At 38.3% G+C, this 17,169-nt stretch overlaps 1 protein-coding gene across 5 annotated transcripts in view; it reads left to right on the plus strand.

Moving 5' to 3' along the window:
- Positions 1-17,169, plus strand: part of LOC121863400 — a 42,391-nt gene that overhangs the window by 13,180 nt on the left and 12,042 nt on the right. For all 5 annotated transcript variants that reach the window (XM_042362029.1, XM_042362025.1, XM_042362027.1 and 2 more), the window contains exons 9-11: positions 44-1,578; positions 12,119-12,190; positions 12,747-16,928. In XM_042362029.1, coding sequence (XP_042217963.1) covers positions 44-1,578; positions 12,119-12,190; positions 12,747-16,928 — 5,789 coding nt within the window. The remainder of the gene's footprint in view (positions 1-43; positions 1,579-12,118; positions 12,191-12,746; positions 16,929-17,169) is intronic.

The raw sequence follows: 17,169 nt of genomic DNA on the forward strand, positions 1-17,169 counted from the left end.
GATAATACGTAAAAATTCTTACATGTATTTTCCAATTTTACAGTGAGCAAGCATGTGGCACCAGCACTACGGACACCAAATCTGGCTCACCTGTTATCACTGACACTCAAGAATCTTTTACTTCAGAAAATCTGGCAGCAAGTGTATCTTTATCAGAAAAGGTTAAATCTAAAAAGAAAAAGAAATCAAAGTCCAAAAAGAAGGAGGATGAAAAATATCTTGGAGAACAGCTACTTCAAGAATTTTTTGACTTTCAGTCCTCACGACCTGATAAAGTTAGTGAAAGTGAAGGTGGTGGGAACACTAATAAAACAGATTCTACAAAATGTGATAAGAGATTTAATTCAAGTGGTACAGAAGTTCAAGCTTCTGGTACAGAAGGGGAACTATACTCACTTGCCTCTGTCAACAATAGTCCTAGAGGTGTGCCTTTTTGTGGGACTCCGATGGAAGATCCTGCACATGCAGCTCAAGAACCCCAGGTGCAGTCTGCTGCTCCTACTAGTCACAGGGTCTTGACAGTTGATGGGGATTTGCAGACTGAAGCAGCATCTGCATCAGAGATTATATCTAGTCCACTTTCTTCAACTAATCCAATTAATAATAGTAATAATTTTCTACCAAATGCACTGGCAGGCGAAACCTCACAAAAGGGCACAGAATCAATTCAGGGAACCTTACCTGTACCACCAACTGAACCTTTGCATGTTCAGCCATATATTGAAAACTTGCAAATTCTTGAACCTTCTGTAACTTATGAAAATAACATGGGTCTTTTAACTATAGTACCAGCAAGTACCATTTCTGTAAAGAGTACTACGATACCAGGGATTGCCACATCTGTGCGGACTGAAGCAGCATCTGCATCAGTGATTATATGTAGTCCACTTTCTTCAACTAGTCCAACTAAGACTGGTAATAATTTTATACCAAACACACTGGCAGGAGAAATCTCACAAAAAGGCACAGATTCACTTCAGGGAACCTTACCTATACCTGAACCTTTGCATGTTCAGCCATGTAATGAAAACTTGCAAATTCTTGAACCTTCTATAACTTATGAAAATAACATGGGTCTTTTAAATATGGTACCAGCAAGTACCATTCCTGTAAAGAGTACTACAATACCAGGGATTGCCACATCTGTGTCACCTTGTAAGGCCCCCTCTGATATGGAACAGGAGGGATATACTCTAACTGAACTTACTCCACTAAGTACCTATGATGCCTCGTATCATGTTAAAGAAGGCACAGATGTACTTTATCTAGCACCCATGCAGAATGTATCTTCAAGCAATGCCAATATTATGTTTGGTCCTACCTCAACATCTTTGGTCTGCTCCGCTCCACAAAACCAAATATCATATAATTGCTTATCTGGAATTACACCGGGTTCTGCTGACACTGTTATACCTTGTTCTGGGCAAGTGGTACAAAAAGCACAGTTAGTGCAAGCGATGCCACACCTAGGAACAAATAATACTGAAGAAACCACAACCATTCTTCTTCCCCCAATCAAGGAAAACGAGAGGCAAACTGGGAATATCATAACATTAACTACTGGAGTGGGAACTGCAGGTATGTTCTCTTAAGCATTATCCTCTTTGTTATTAAAACTAGAGCAGTTTGTGTTCTTACCTTCTAATAATGTGCCAAGATTCATATAGTTTTAGACAACAGCACTTTTGAAATTCAAATTATGGGTTCCCCAGGATACAAATCGTTGTGCTCAATTTCATTCTCTCCAAAGTATGCAGCAGTAAAGTAGTCATTCATTGTGTTTAATTTATCTGCATGGATGATTAAATCCTTATAAGCCTGTGACATAGCAGTATCAGAATGCAACAAAACAATGGGGAGTGATATTTTTAAAGAGGGCAGTTTAAATGATGATATTACTTACCTCTTGCAGACATGGAACTTAACATATCCATGGTGAAAGCCTTAATATTTTTTGTTTATATATCTAGTGTGTTCCCTATTAAGCCCAGTCATTGAGAGCTTGACCAGAGTTCAGTTCCAGTTTTAACCAACTCCTTCAGTCTTGTTGCTGCTGCCAAACTCTTTCAATAAACCGTTAATTATTATTATTATTATTATATTGGTTAGAAGCTGAAATAACTACTTTTGTTCTGTTTCTACATATACTTGCTGTATTACATTACCAGGATGCCGGTAAGATCAGATTACCTCGTATTGTTTTAAGGTGCAGAGGGATTAAATTACACGAGGAAAAAATTTGTTCAATCAGCACTTACAAGAGATTAGATGCTTATTTCATATATTTATCCTAACCCTTTCGGTCCTAAACTTAGTCTTTTTTATGTCCCTCAGCGGAAAGATTTTTTAAACGCTCCCTCGCAAAATTGGCAGTATTAATTAATTAAACAATGATGTTAGAAGCCTTCAAACATAGAAAAAAATATTGTCTAGGCGCTACAGTTTCTTTTTGATTCCTTTGAGGTATGGTAGTTTGGGCCACTACTGTAGGTCTTCTCAACATCTGCTTATGTTGGCAGATTGTTTATAGATTCAAACTAAACTTCATCATCATCATATTCCTCTGTATTACTCATTTCATCAAAATTGCATCTACCAGACACAGCTCTCACAGTTGTGTGATGCACATTCCGAAAACCTTCTTCCTCAATGGTGTTTGTGAGGTAATTGAGCAACTATTAAATTTCTAAGGGTGAATTATTGCTGTTGGTGATATATGGCTCATGGCAACTTCAGGATATTTGCAATGGGGACGGGAAATTGTGTTCGTGGGACTCTGGTCCAAAGTGTACAAGGTACAGTTGTGGACAAAAGCACTCGGCAGGCAGGGAGGTGATGAATGGCAAGGTAGGGGTAGGTGGAGACTTGGCAATGTCACTTAGAGGTGGAGTTTAAAGTTATGCATTTTTCTTTAAATATGAAAAATTAAATTTTTAGTTTAATTATAAGGTGGGCACAATACACTAAAACTACCACAAAAATCCAAGCATACCTCCTCTCTTCTTTATGATTCTAGTACATACCTCCTCCACAGTAGTAAGAAATGGAAGTTAGAATAATGGAGAGGGGTGTAAATGGGTGGCAAATGAGCTGCTGTGTTCAGATGACTGCACGAGTATGCAAATCAGATGAAATTTGGCAAATATTAGAGAATGAAGATAGAAGAAAGTGCATGAGCAAATATTAAAGTGATTGTAAAGAAAAATACATTAGTTTATTTGAGCAAATGCAGTGTAGTACAGTAATGTCACCGATAGCCAGAGTATTCAATCCCCGGAACTTTCCAATACTGTACAGACACTCCCTGGGTTACAGATGACTTGAGTTGTGGATTTTTAACTTATCGGATTTGCAACATTACGGATCCTCTCCCAGAAGTCCTGTTTAATATGAACACCAGTAATTCCCGAGTTGAATGGTGATATTTCCAACCTGTGAGCTCAGTGTTATGTTATGGTTATTTTTTATCTCGTTATGTTGGGTAGATAGATGTTTTATTTATTTATTTTTTATTTTTTTCTTAGTTACATAAACACTGAATCTTACATACAGAAAATGAAAAAATAAAAGAAATACTGTATTGTTCTGGTATTTATCATAAGGTATAGAGTATTTTAAACTCGTCATTTTGGATTTACATACTGTACAGGGGGCCCCTAAATTCGCGGATTTTTATTTCACGGGCCTCTATCGTTCGTGGATGACACGCTGGATGTACCCAAGAATGTCTGTGGGTAGCTTTAAAGTTGCCGTCATTTTCGCGCCTGGGACGGAGCCATTCGATCTAGAGACAGTAATTTCCTTTATCTGTATTGTAAATACAGGTACTGTATACATTTTGTGTGTAGACACACACAAAATGCATCCAAATAAATAATAATGGGAAAATTCTCTCACAAATAATCAGAAAGAAATTTATTAAAAATGTTCAAGTTCGTGCGTTAGTACTTTATTAATAAAGCACGAACTTGAGGGTAGACAGTCACAGTTAGTGCTACTTTAAGGGGTGAATCTAGTGTTCTTTACAGCCAGTTTCAGGAAAAAACCCTTCCTGTATCAGGCAACCCTCAGGCCTCAACCTTGATGGATAAATGGTCCCATACCTGTACTGTATAGTAATTGTATATACGTACAGTCCATTATGTGTACTAAGTGTTTTCACTGACTACCAATGGAAGGGTCACTTCTGGCTTATGGATAGCCTCCAGGAACAGAACCCATCCTTAACCGGGAGTGTTTATAGTGTACAGTATACAGGAGTTTAGTATATTTTGTTTATTTACAATATAAAGTATGTGTACAGTGGTCCCTCGGTTAACGAGATTTCGGTTAACGAGTTACCTCCCATAAGATTCTTAACTTCGGTTAACGAGTTTCTTATGAGCCAACCTCGACGAGTTTTTGCTTGCACTGGGCTGTCAACCAGCTTTAGTATTAGTCCGCTAATACATTAATCGGTTCTAGGGCTTAAATTCCTTACTATTTTAGTAAATATCAAGAAGTTTATACTATTCAATAATTTTAAAAGTTTAATATTAAATTTTTTAGTCATTTTAACAATTATTGAACATAATTGAAGGTAAAGTGACTAGTTTTATGAGCGTCATCCAGCCTCTTAACACAGCAAACAAGCGTTAGTCTCTCTCTGTTTTCAGTGGAGGTAACATCTTGCTTGAGACTCTCTTCAACTAAACCCTTTTTTTTGTGTGTGTTTCCAAGCAAATTATTGGTCATTTTGAAATTTATTTTACATATTGACAATATATAGCGCAGTGCAGTGTTATTTTAAAGAAAATATTCTTTATTTACAGTTACTTTAACTTTAAAAAACACGTGTTGACAGTGTTTGAATCCAGCATGGGGCCTAAGAGATCAAGAAAAGCGATTTCAATCCAAACCAAGCAGGAAATTATAAAAATAAACATGAAGAAGGCATTAGAACAAATGCGCTATGCAAAGAATATGGCATGTCGACATCAACTGTGTTGACAACTCTTGCACAAAAAGACAAATTTAAAGAAGTGAAAGTGAGAGACAAATCTACAAGAGTGTTTAAAAGTAGATCCCTAATTGCAGAAACTGAGAGGTTACTTCTCATCTGGATTCGGGAAAAACAGATGAAAGGTGATTCAGTTTCTACTGAATTCATTTGTGAATGAGCCAGGGAGATTTATGAACATTTAAAGACAGATCAACCTGGTTCTTCAGGCACAGAATTTGAAGATTTTCGGGCCAGCAAAGACTGGTTCGAAAAATTTAAGAAAAGAAGTGACATTTTCAGTGCTATTAGGCATGGTGAAGCTGCTAGTGCTGATAAGGAAGGGGCAGCAAAGTTTTTAGTTGAATTTTAAGAACTGATGGAAGAAGAAAATTATATTCCACAGCAAGTGTTCAATGTGGACAAAACTGGGCTGTTCAGGAAAAAGATGCCCAAAAGAACATTCATCACCAGAGATGAAGCCTCTTTACCTGGGCATAAACCCATGAATGACCGTCTCACTCTATTGCTTGGTGCCAATGCTTCAGGGGATTTCCGACTGAAGTCTATGCTTGTCTACCACTCTGAAAACCCCAGGGTGTTCAAGCAACAGAAAGTGGTAAGAACAAAGCTTGGAGTTTATTGGAAGTCCAACCGTAAGGCATGGGTGACAAGACAGCTCTTTAATGAATGGGCTGTTGATGTGTTTTGCCCTTCTGTCAAGAGCTTACTAACCACCATTAAACTCCCTTTAAAGGCTCTTCTCATGGATAATGCTCCTGGTCATGACCCTGAACTTGCCAGAAATTTGGAGTATCAATTTGACTTTGTGAAATTGTTGTTTTTGCCTCCAAACACTACATCAATCATACAGCCAATGGACCAGAATGTGATCAGCAACTTCAAGAATTTGTACATGAAGAAAATGTTTAGAGGTGTCATCAGGCAACTTCCAATGATCCTGAACTAACACTGAAACAGTTCTGGAAGACACAATTCAACATCCTGGAGACTGTAAAATTGATTGTGTCATCATGGCAAGAAGTCTCCACTAGATCCCTCAATTCTTCATGGAAAGCACTGTGGCCATCAGTAGTCCATGATTTTGAGGGATTTGAGGATGACACAGAGTTGTACCAGGAGATTGTGTCCACTGGTCAGTCATTGGGCTGACAGTGGTGAGGAGGAAATTGAAAGTGATGACCATATGTCAACTAAAGGGTTGAAAGATGTGATTTACCACTGGGAGAAGTTAAGGGAACTGGCTTCAAAGCACCTAGATGTGGAAAAAACTGAACAAACATTGTGTCATGTTGAGGACTCAGTGGTCTCCTTCTTTAAACATAAGTTAATGGTGAGGAGGAGAGATGCCCCACAGACCACAATTGACACTTTCTTCAGTAAAAGTCGGAGGGAACAAGATGCTATCCCTCAGCCTTCCACTTCAAGAAGGAGAGAGGATGTTCATGGTGGAGAATCTGTCAGTCCAGAGGTTCCAGACATTTTCATGGAAGGTGACTCACCTTCCAAGAAGCAGTAAAATGCTTCTCCTCCACCTCCACTTCCTTCTCTTCTCCCTTCTCCTCCACCCTCATTCTAATTCCCATCATCATCCAGGAGCCTTCTACATACACACCTCAAAGTAAGTGAGCTTTTCTACCTTTTTTGTTGAATTTAGGCAATTTTCGGTGAGCTGGAACCAATTACCCAAAAACCCATTGAAACAATGGTTTCGGTTAACAAGCAACCTGCTGGAACGGATTGTGCTCGTTAACCGGGGGACCACTGTACTGTACAGTAGTGTTTGCATAAATAAATACAACTCTATGTCTGTTTGACTGCAGTTAAGCTTCTGTAGCAACAGTGCTCCATGGCAGATGTATAGGTTAGACTGAGAAACATTTAGCAATGCCCAGAAAAAATCATAAATACGTATGCAAATTTTTCCGTGGTAAGAGAGTTCGTCTCAATAGCCGGAAGTCTCTCAAACCCGGAAACGTTGTGCACCAAGTATTCTGGCTATCCAGGATATTACTGTAGTTTATGTGAACAAATACACAATTATAGGTCAGTAGAGAAGGGAGGCAGAGAGAAATAAATCTGAGTCTGAATGGAGATAAAATGCAGGAAGTGAGGTGCTTCATATGCCATCAGGAAGTACCTGTAGTTGTGTGCAACAATTGTGAACTGAATCACTTGAGTATCAGAGGGAAAGAAATTAGTACAAAGATGACAAAAAAATTTAACTTCATGGCTTTTGTTTACAAACTGAAGCTTATGGCAGAGTTTTTACTTTTTGTAATTTTAAAAATTCATAAACCAAAGCATCGTCCATTGGGATCTACCTATAGCAAAGGAGGAAGCTGTATAATATGGACACGAAGTAGTACCTTAAGCTGTGTATTCTTATATTACTCTATTAATTATGTATAGTAAAATATTACAGAACATGGATGCAAGCAGTGTGTTGGGTGATATGATACAGAGAATAAGAAATACTGTACTATTAGGAAACGTGGAAATGAAGGAAACGTTAATGTGGACATAGATATACTGAGAGAAAGGAAAGTGATTGAATGGTAAAAATAATGTGTAATTAAGAAGGGTACAATATGATAGGAGGGCGAGGGGAAGATCAGGAAATGGAGGATGGGGTGAATTAGGTTATGGCTGTATATCCTACCACTAGTGAGATGGATGTCTAGGAAGCAGTGGTGAGATACAGAGGAAAACATGGCATTTAGTGGATGATGGGGATGTTTCAGCACTGAGAGTGAATACTGTACAGATCAGTAAATAGAGAGAGAGAGAATATGTATGATTATGTTTCAGACCTTTGCATTATAATGGGAAAGAGCCTGAAGAAATAGAAGACAAAAACTTGTTAGAAAAGAAAACAAAAAACATATTAAAAGTAGTTTTTAGTGTAGGTTCACTTGTCTTATCTTAATGTGGCTTTGATCATAAAAATTAGTTATCATGACTTGCAGATGAGCAGGTGGCCATGATGATTCTTCAACTACCAGCTCCCCAGTCACCAACCTTACCAGCTCTCCCTCAACCTATTGATAGTGGCAGTCCTGTACGAAAACAAAAGTCTATAGTAATTAAGCAAGGAACAAGTCTTTCAGGCAAAAAGTCTAGAAAACAAAGACCTCCATATGGTATGTACAGTATAATGTCTCCTGTGGACAGTGTGGTAATGTAGGATGGGTACAATACATGTAGCTTGATTTTCGTAGTAAATAATATTCCCATGTAAACTGGCAGAAAAAGGTTGCAGTTATGTCCAACTTATGTACTGCATTGTGGGGGGGGGGGGGACCAGTACCATAGCAGAGACATTGTAGAGAATCTGAAATTAGGTCCACTGCATTCAAAAAAATTTCATATAAATTTAGTGAATTTTAGTTTATTAGGGGAGCTGGTAAATATTGTTTATTCTTTGTTATGGTAATAAAGTATAATGAATCATAAATTAGAATCTTTCTTAAATGCTATCAAGTAGTTACCATTTATTAAGGCATCTTTTGAATGGTACAGTATAAATGAAATTTATATTGCCCCCGTTTTTTATATCAGAAAGTAAATATTGGGAATTTTGTGAGGGGAAGTTATGATTGTTTTCTATTTTCTTATTCCTGCAAACCTGTTTTTACTCTGGCAGATGGTACAGTAGTTGGAATCGTGAACAATAACACAGACTCCCTCCCTCCTATAATGCTGAGATGTTGCCTTTCCACAATAAACCCCAAAAATCTTCATCTGGTTTAGTCCCAATTCTTTATGGAGGAGCTGTGGTCACCATCAGCTCCTCCATTCTCAACCACTGTTTATGTACACTTACTTCACTGCTTCTGCCATTACCACCACTTTCACTACCTCAATGTTTCCCTTCTCTTTTGTACCATCCAGCTCAGAATATTACACACTTTTGATTATTATTTTGTTTCCTGTTCTCCCAGTACAGTATTTCCACTCCATTAATTTATGTACCACAGTTAGTTCACTTGTGCTGGGAGTCTCCGTTGTTTGTCTCCTCTTTATCCGTTGTTTCCCATTTTGACTTTTTTTATGGGGGATAGCCTACCCGGACACAAGTCACCGACCCACAATGGGGCGTAAAAAAGCAAAGGAAAAAAATTAATTAGAGAGGAAAAGGGGATGTTATTCTACACCACTAAGATGGTGGAAGACCAGTTTTATAGCATAAAGCGAGACAGGTTGTAAGAGGATGAAAAGACAGAACAAGACAAAACATTCCACAGTTTGGCTGTTTGAGGAGAGGAGCTACTGTAACGGGATATTCTAGTGGGCCCGACACCCACACAAAAACGGTGGGCACTACGGGTTAGACGAGTGTTGCGAGCCCACTGCCTTGCCGGTGGTACACAGGAAGCCAAATCTACTGAATGGAAAGAGGTATGAAGATTATACAGTAGTTGGAGACTTGGGAAGGTTTGGGTGGAGCCACCTTGGACAGCTGAAGTTCGGATAATAGTAAGAGATTGGGGAAAAAAGTTAATAGATGGTGCTTCACAGAAGAAAGATTGGATCTCAGGCCACGAATGTTGGAAAGATGAAGTGTGAAGAAAGTCGATCCTCCAGCAACCGCGGTGACATCAGATAAAAACTGTGCGTTGGAGGGAATGAAAAGGTAAAACATTTGATTGTAAAGGTAATTAGTACTACAGTGACCCTCGTTTAACGAACGCCTCGGTTAACGAAATTTCGGTTAACGAACTGCCTTCCATAAGGATCTTCAATTTGGTTAACGAACAAAAATTCGGTTAACGAATTTCTTACGAACCGACCTCAACATGTTTTCGCTTGCACTGACCGGGCAACCAGCTTTAGTATCAGTCCGCCAATACATTAATCGGTTCTAGGGCTTAAATTCCTTACTATTTTAGTAAATATCAAGAAGTTTATACTATTCAATAATTTTAAAAGTTTAATATTCAATTTTTTAGTCATTTTAACAATTATTGAACATAAATGAAGGTAAAGTGACTAGTTTAATGCGCGGCATCCAGCCTCTTAACACAGCAAACAGGCGTTAGTCTCTCTCTGTTTTCACTGGAGGTAACATCTTGCTTGAGACTCTCTTCAACTAAACGCTTTTTTTCTGTTTCCAAGCAAATTATTGGTCATTTTGAAATATATTTTACATATTGACAATATATAATGCAGTGCAGTGTTGATTTAAAGAAAATAATCTTGAATTTCACCAAGAGAGCTAAAATTTTATGGGTGAAATGGCGCCATGGGGTGACTTCTCTTCCACCCCAATGCCTTCTCCTCTTCCTTCTCCTCCACCCCCATTCTAAATCCCATCATCATCATCATCATCATCCAGGAGCCTTCTACATACACACCTCAAAGTAAGTGAACTTTTCTACCATTTTTGTTGAATTTAGGAAATTTTCGGTGAGCTGGAACCAATTACTCAAAAACCCATTGAAACAATGGTTTCGGTTAACGAACTTTTCGGTTAACGAACTTTTCGGTTAACGAACGACCTTCTGGAAAGGATTGAGTTCGTTAACCGAGGGGTCACTGTAATTATCCTTTGTTAAAACATCATAGGGTACAGCAGCAACAAATAAGGACATAGCCTTATAACATTCTTTCTTAAGACAGATAATGGATAGGAATTTAACCCCCCTTAGTCTATTGATTTTAATAGGGAAAAATTGGCCACGAATAGCCTTCTCGGTATTCTTTGTTGTTTTAATATGTAACCCCTAAGAATAATGGAGACCCCCCTGCACTGTATATCTAAACATACTGTATGCAATAATGGGCCACTTTACCATATTGGTCATTATATTAGGTGGTCCAAAGCAGTGGAAATTCTGGTGCATTTAACAAATTTTTGCCATTCTTTCTCACCTCCCAGTTCATACTTGAACTGCATGGGGCAGACACTTGTTCCAGAGTGTGTAACATTCACCACAGAATAAATTTATAAGTTTTATCGAAAATACTACTCCATATACGATTACAGTGGTACAGTATCAGTGTGTTCATAAACATTTCTTGTTTATGTATGTCCTGTACAGTACACCAATTAGTACAGGGTACAAGCATCCCTCACTTTCTGAATGGGTTAGTCTCCTGGAAAGCCATTGGGATATCAAATCTTTGGATAACAAATAATATAATAAATGGGAAAAGTAGGGATCAGTTTCCAAGCGACAAGAAATCTCTCATATTATACAGTACTTAAAAAAAATTATTAATGAACAAAGAAAAAAGTTTTATGGCAAAAAAAAAAATTACAGTCCCTAACAAATTGCTAAACTAAATAAAATACTGTATGTATACTGATGGAACATTACCATATGTAAGGGCAGTGAGGGGTCACCACTGGGTGTGCTGAGTAAGGGCCTTATCATTTTTTGTATAAGTGATATCACGTTTGGATGATGAGAAAGAGGTGTAACAATATAATTTTTGGTAGTGAACATTCGAATAGTGAGGGATACCTGCACAGTATAGTTAAACTGAGTTGATTGCACATTTCATTGTGCTAAAATGGATACAATTCTGCCAAGAAAGACTGGCCATGTGATTGCCCAAGGTTTAGGAATGGCTATCAGTGTCAGTGATGAACCAGTCAGAGATGTGTTTAGTTTCTCTCTGTGAGCTTATTCATTTGTATACCACTCAAGCTGTAACTTTATTACTGTATATACTAATTAAGGCTTAAGTATGTACTGTAAACCTCTGCAAGTACTTTGTTATTAATTGAAACTGTTTTAATCAAACTGTTGGTGTGATTGACACCTTATTGAGTACTGTGTCTGTAACATTATGAGTGAGGGATGGAGGCAGTCTAGAGGATTTTTATTTGTCACTGGTAAATGTGTGGTGATGCTGACACTAAGAGAAGCGATGTTGTTGCATTTTTACATATCTCTATGCCAGAATGTTGTCATAATCTCAGTAGGTAATATATTGCTTTATTTATTGTAGGATTTCCTTTTCTTTTACTTTCTAAAACATTTGTTTTGTATTATTTTCCAAAAACCTCAAGAGAGAGAGAGAATTTTCTTGAGGTTTTTGTTCCCTTTGATCCATATCAATCAAAAGTGGTAGAGGAGTAACTTTAACAAATTATACCTTGTGTTTCAGGATGGCAAAGAACACCCGTACTCATTGCTCCTAAGGAAGATCCTTCCAACCTTCAGCCTGCAGCGACAGTTGGTAAGATACTTTTACTCTTCATATTCACTTGAGCTTTCTACTGTTATATCTCTCATTATTGTTAGGTGATTCACTTGTCTGATCCTTTGCTAATTTTGGCATGGGACAGTGCTTTTTTGTTTGTGGGTTAACATATATATAATGTATATATCTTGAACTCAAGGGGGAAGGAGTATGGGGAGTAGAATGCAAAATAAATATGTCATGATAAGAGTAGTCTGGAGGTTCTGCTTTTGTGACCTTCTCCTCAGAGGTTCATTGTGTATGTGACTTTAGTATTATGAGTAGAATGTTTCTACATGTTCTCTTAGCCCTTTCTTTTCACTATCTACAAACTTATTGCGACATTGACCCCAACTGTTTCAATCATTCCTTGGGGGTTTTCAAATACTGTACAGGGGGTAATAGGTTTGTAGAATGGTGTTGACAATTAAGTTTTAAAAGTTTTGAAACGACTTTGGCCTTCCCACTGTACTGTGCCTCTGAACTGAATATACGACTGAACTTTTATTTGGAAGAATTTTGAGGTTTTAATTGTGTCATTCTTCTGTTTCAGTTGCCACTGCAGAAGGAGCTGTTACTTACACCCTAGCCAATAAAGTGAGCTTTTCCATGCCGAGCATCAGTGACAACAAGAACTCTTTTGCGCCTGACAGAAAATCAGATGAAACAAACAAGGCAAAAAAAACGAAGGCTAATAAGAAATCTCAAGGAAGGGCGATTGATGTGACCAGGATAAAAAAACGGGGAGTTGGGAGAACTGGAAAGCGAACAAAACGAATGCAAAAAGAAATGGAAGAAGCTGTATTAAACAACGATTTAATTGCAACAGCCTTTTCCTTTGCCATCAATTCTGTAACCCCAAGCAAAGATACTAAATTGCCAAATGGTAGTACAAAATCAGATCACTCGGCCTCAGTAAATGTATCACAATCCACAGGTACTGAGTCATCTCCTTCAAGACAGTCACTGAAAAAATCTCTACCAGTTATTGAGAATGACAGTGAAGTGTTACCAATACATCAAGAATCACAGGGTGAGATAGCAACCCAGGGTGAGATAGCAACCCAGGGTGAGATAGCAACCCAGGGTGAGATAGCAACCCAGGGTGAGATAGCAACCCAGGGTGAGAATGCAACCAGTGAACAAACATCCTTGAAGATCAGACAAGAGGAAGATAAAGTTTTGAATGCACAAGTGACAACAGCAAGCTCCACTGTAGATAATTCTATCACTGAGAACCAGAAACAAAAGACAAAACAAAATATGCTTGCTTTACTAACTGGAGATAATGATTGCCAGAAGTCATCATCCACTAAACTTAATATCGGCAGATCTCCAAAGCTGAAAGCTCTTCTGCAGCTTTCTCAGAGTATTTCTCCATCAAAGAAATTTGTTGCAAGAAGAAGGATGAGTTCACATGAGAGCCCCAGTATTAGAAGTGTTCCCAAGAGAGGCAGCCAGAGTACTCCAAGCCACAAGAACAGTCATATTAGAGTGTTGGATTTCAGCACACCACAGAAACAGAGAACACCTGGTCGGTCTCCACGAAAGGCAATGGCATGCTTAAAGTTTTCGCCGCCAGTCAATAAACGATCTACAAGGAAGAAGAAAATAAAATCACCATTAACTAATATATCCAGACCTTCAAGCTTTCACTCACCAAAAAAGAAAGCGATGAAAAAGATTTTAGAAGAAATTGAATCAGAGTTTAAGGATGATGAAGCTGAGGAAGAAGTGAACCATGTTAATAAACCTGTAAGGACTAAGATGTCACCAAAAAACAAGTGTTTTTCTTTATGTAGATCAGAAGAAAAAATAATTAACTCAAATTGCACCACTGATGATGAAATATTGAAAAATAATTCTCTCTGGTCTGTGAATGACACACTACATTTACTTGACCAACAGAATGATAGTCGATTAGATTATGAGGATGAGGAGAATCTGATCTTACGTATCGAGGACGATGATAGCATTTGTTCAAGTATTGACACTCTTGCCACAGAGGCAGGCAGCATAGAACTCTTTGATTTGTCCAAAGAAACTAGCAGCCTTGGAGATCTTACACAGATCCAGTCTAAAGAAGTGAGCCATGAACAGGATGGTGACATGCAAAATTGGGGTTTATTAGCTACATCAACAAATATACGCTCGGATAACATTTGTTCATCTCAAGTGTTTGATCAATCATGTACGGCTAAAACAAAGCAACTGAAGACCCCTTGTAAAGCTGGTGAATTGTCATTATCCAACTTTGGTACAGGAATGCCCATGACTCCAATGTGCCTGGAGCCCACAACTCCATTTATTGCCAGCGAGCGTGGATCTGTTCCTCAGCAAGATGAGGACCTTAATACACCATTCCTTCCAGTGCCACCCCAAACACCAGCTGATAAATCTCCACATATCAAAGATTATCCTCACGGACCATATTCAAACAGTTCAGTCGGCACTTCATACTACATGCCGTCAGAACGCTCCATAACGACCGACTCTGAAGGATACTCCCCGTCTAGACTAGAAACTGTGTTGGAACAATCATTAATAGAAGAGCTTAGTTCTAATGTGAGCCTTGTATCTAGCAACCCTGTATGTAAGAAAGTTGAGTCTGGTGTTCACAAAAGTCCTGGTAGAATGTCAAGGAAAGTGATGGGGGAAGTAATTGAGCAAGAGATGGTAAAGTTGTTTACAGGGGAAGCCAAAAGTCAAGATTCTAATGTCCAGGTCAAAAATTCTAATAGAGTTAGTAAACATTCATCAAAAAAAGGTAAATTTTCAGACAAAAGTGAGATTAAGGTTACTGATCCCACAGAGGGTAAGCAGGGAAAGCGAAAAAGAGTTCCCTCAAAGAAGTACCAAAAGCTTGTGGAGTTTGCATGTTCAGAGGATGAAGGTGACGATAGGGTTGACGAAAGAAAATCCAAGATTCAAAGTGTGACTCGAATACCTAAACCCAGAGATGATGTACCTGTGGTGAAAAAGAAGACTAAAAAACGAAAAGGGAAAGTTGGTGCTGCAAAGGATGATCTTTCTGCCTCCAGTATTACAGAGACTACAAAAATAGCTAATAATAATAAGCAAAGTGTTCAGAAGGGAAGGAAAAGGAGTAGGAAAGTGACTGATGAGGAAAAAATTCTGCGGTCCTCACCAAAGGAGGTTACAGAAAAACGTGATAATTGTGGAGTAACGAGCAAAACTCAGCACCAGAGAAAAAGACGTAAATATGGGTTGAAGGCAGCTGAGAAGTCTGTAAATAAAGGTGTGGAACAAAGTAATGATTCAATGAAAGAACAGTTAAATTTATCCTCAGAAAACCCTAGAAATGTCTGTGTTTTGAGTGTAGATAATGGTAATGAACAAAGTGATGCACATCGAAAAACAAAACTCCAAGAGTCTGATTCAGCTTCCATTTGTAATTTACATATTGTATCTTCAGTATCCCCTGTGTGTAGTGACTCTGATTCAGAGTTAAGAAGTACATCGAGAGGCAAAATACAAGATGTTAATGATTCTTCTTTGAATGAGAGAGTAAAGAATACCATTTCCGAGACATACAGTACAAATTCTTTAGACAAAGTTTGTGAAAAAGATACCGGTACTTCTTTTTCCTCAAAGACGACATGTTTCTCTGATATTTTTGGCTCTGATGTCAGCTTTACAGATGAATCAGACTCTGGAACTCAGAGAAACAAAAGAACAGAAGCCACAGTAGTAAGTGATAATGATATATTGGAAGAGAACATGATAGAGGAACACAAGAGAAAAGATCACAGTAACAAGAGGAGTCGAGGGTCCAGAAGACGACAACAGCCATCAAGGTATGAGAGTGAACCCTTCAAAACCTCTCTTGGTGTGTCAAGAAAAATGTCATTTGGAGCTCAGACAAGCAAGGTCAAAAGAGGTGGTCAAGCATCCCAAAAACAGACATCAACCAGAGGTAGAGGGAAAGCTCGTGAAACTATAGATATAACGGAAGTAGTGGTGGAGGCCATATTGGTTAATGTTAACACTCTCCCCAAAGCAGTACAACAAGGAGTTGCAGTTGATAACAAAGTAATTGGTGAAATGCACAAATCTAAAGCTTTGAAAAAAAGTAAACAGAGGTTAAGATCTACCACCATTGAGAACACCAGAGCTGAAACTAGTAGCTTTGCAAATGATGCTCCTCATTCTTCAGACATAGGAAATGATTCAAAATTATTGCATGTTGCTGAAGTTCATGTGTCTTCAGAAATTGTTGAAAAGGTGCCAGAAGTATCTGAGAAAGACAATGAACATTTTGAAGACGGCTCTCTCAAAGAATCTGCAAGTCCCCAGACCAAAGAGTGCACGACTCCATTTACCTGTTGGGGGGTGGGTTTGAAAAATAATATTTCCAAAGTAAAAAGCTCTTTGACATCTGATGACCTCAAAGCTCGCTGGTCAAATAGCATGGCATTTCATTTGTCTCATTCTGACGTCAACATTACTGATACCGAAGACGAGAGTCCTGGAAATGTTTTGCGTCAGAACACACCTGAGCATTTAACTGTCCGACCAGAGTTTATCAAAGACAGCAAGTTGTGGACGTGCGAATCTTCTGGATGTGCTCGAACAATTACTTTTATGAAGAGTACGTCTGAAGAAGGTTGTTGCCATCACCGCTTCGACGCCAAAGATCTTGGCGAGATACAAAATGTTACACCAAAACGTTCAAAAAATGGAAAGGCTGTTAGTACTACACCACACACTGGAGGTAAGCTCATTAATATCTACTGTACTGTACATACTTTTTTCTGTAGTCTTTATGATAGGTATTGTGAGTCAGCTTGTAAATATTTTGTTGTCTGTATGATTATTTGTGTTCTATACATCTTGCATTCAATAGAATTTTCTTTGGATTGTTCCTTAAGGATGCACTGATATCCATTCATTTTGAAGTCACAGGTGATGGGCAGGGTCGATGGGTGTAGTGTGTATGTTTGAAGTGCTCTTGT

This window comes from Homarus americanus, unplaced genomic scaffold (assembly GCF_018991925.1).
Source record: "Homarus americanus isolate GMGI-L3 unplaced genomic scaffold, GMGI_Hamer_2.0 scaffold33531, whole genome shotgun sequence".
NCBI lineage: Eukaryota > Metazoa > Arthropoda > Malacostraca > Decapoda > Nephropidae > Homarus > Homarus americanus.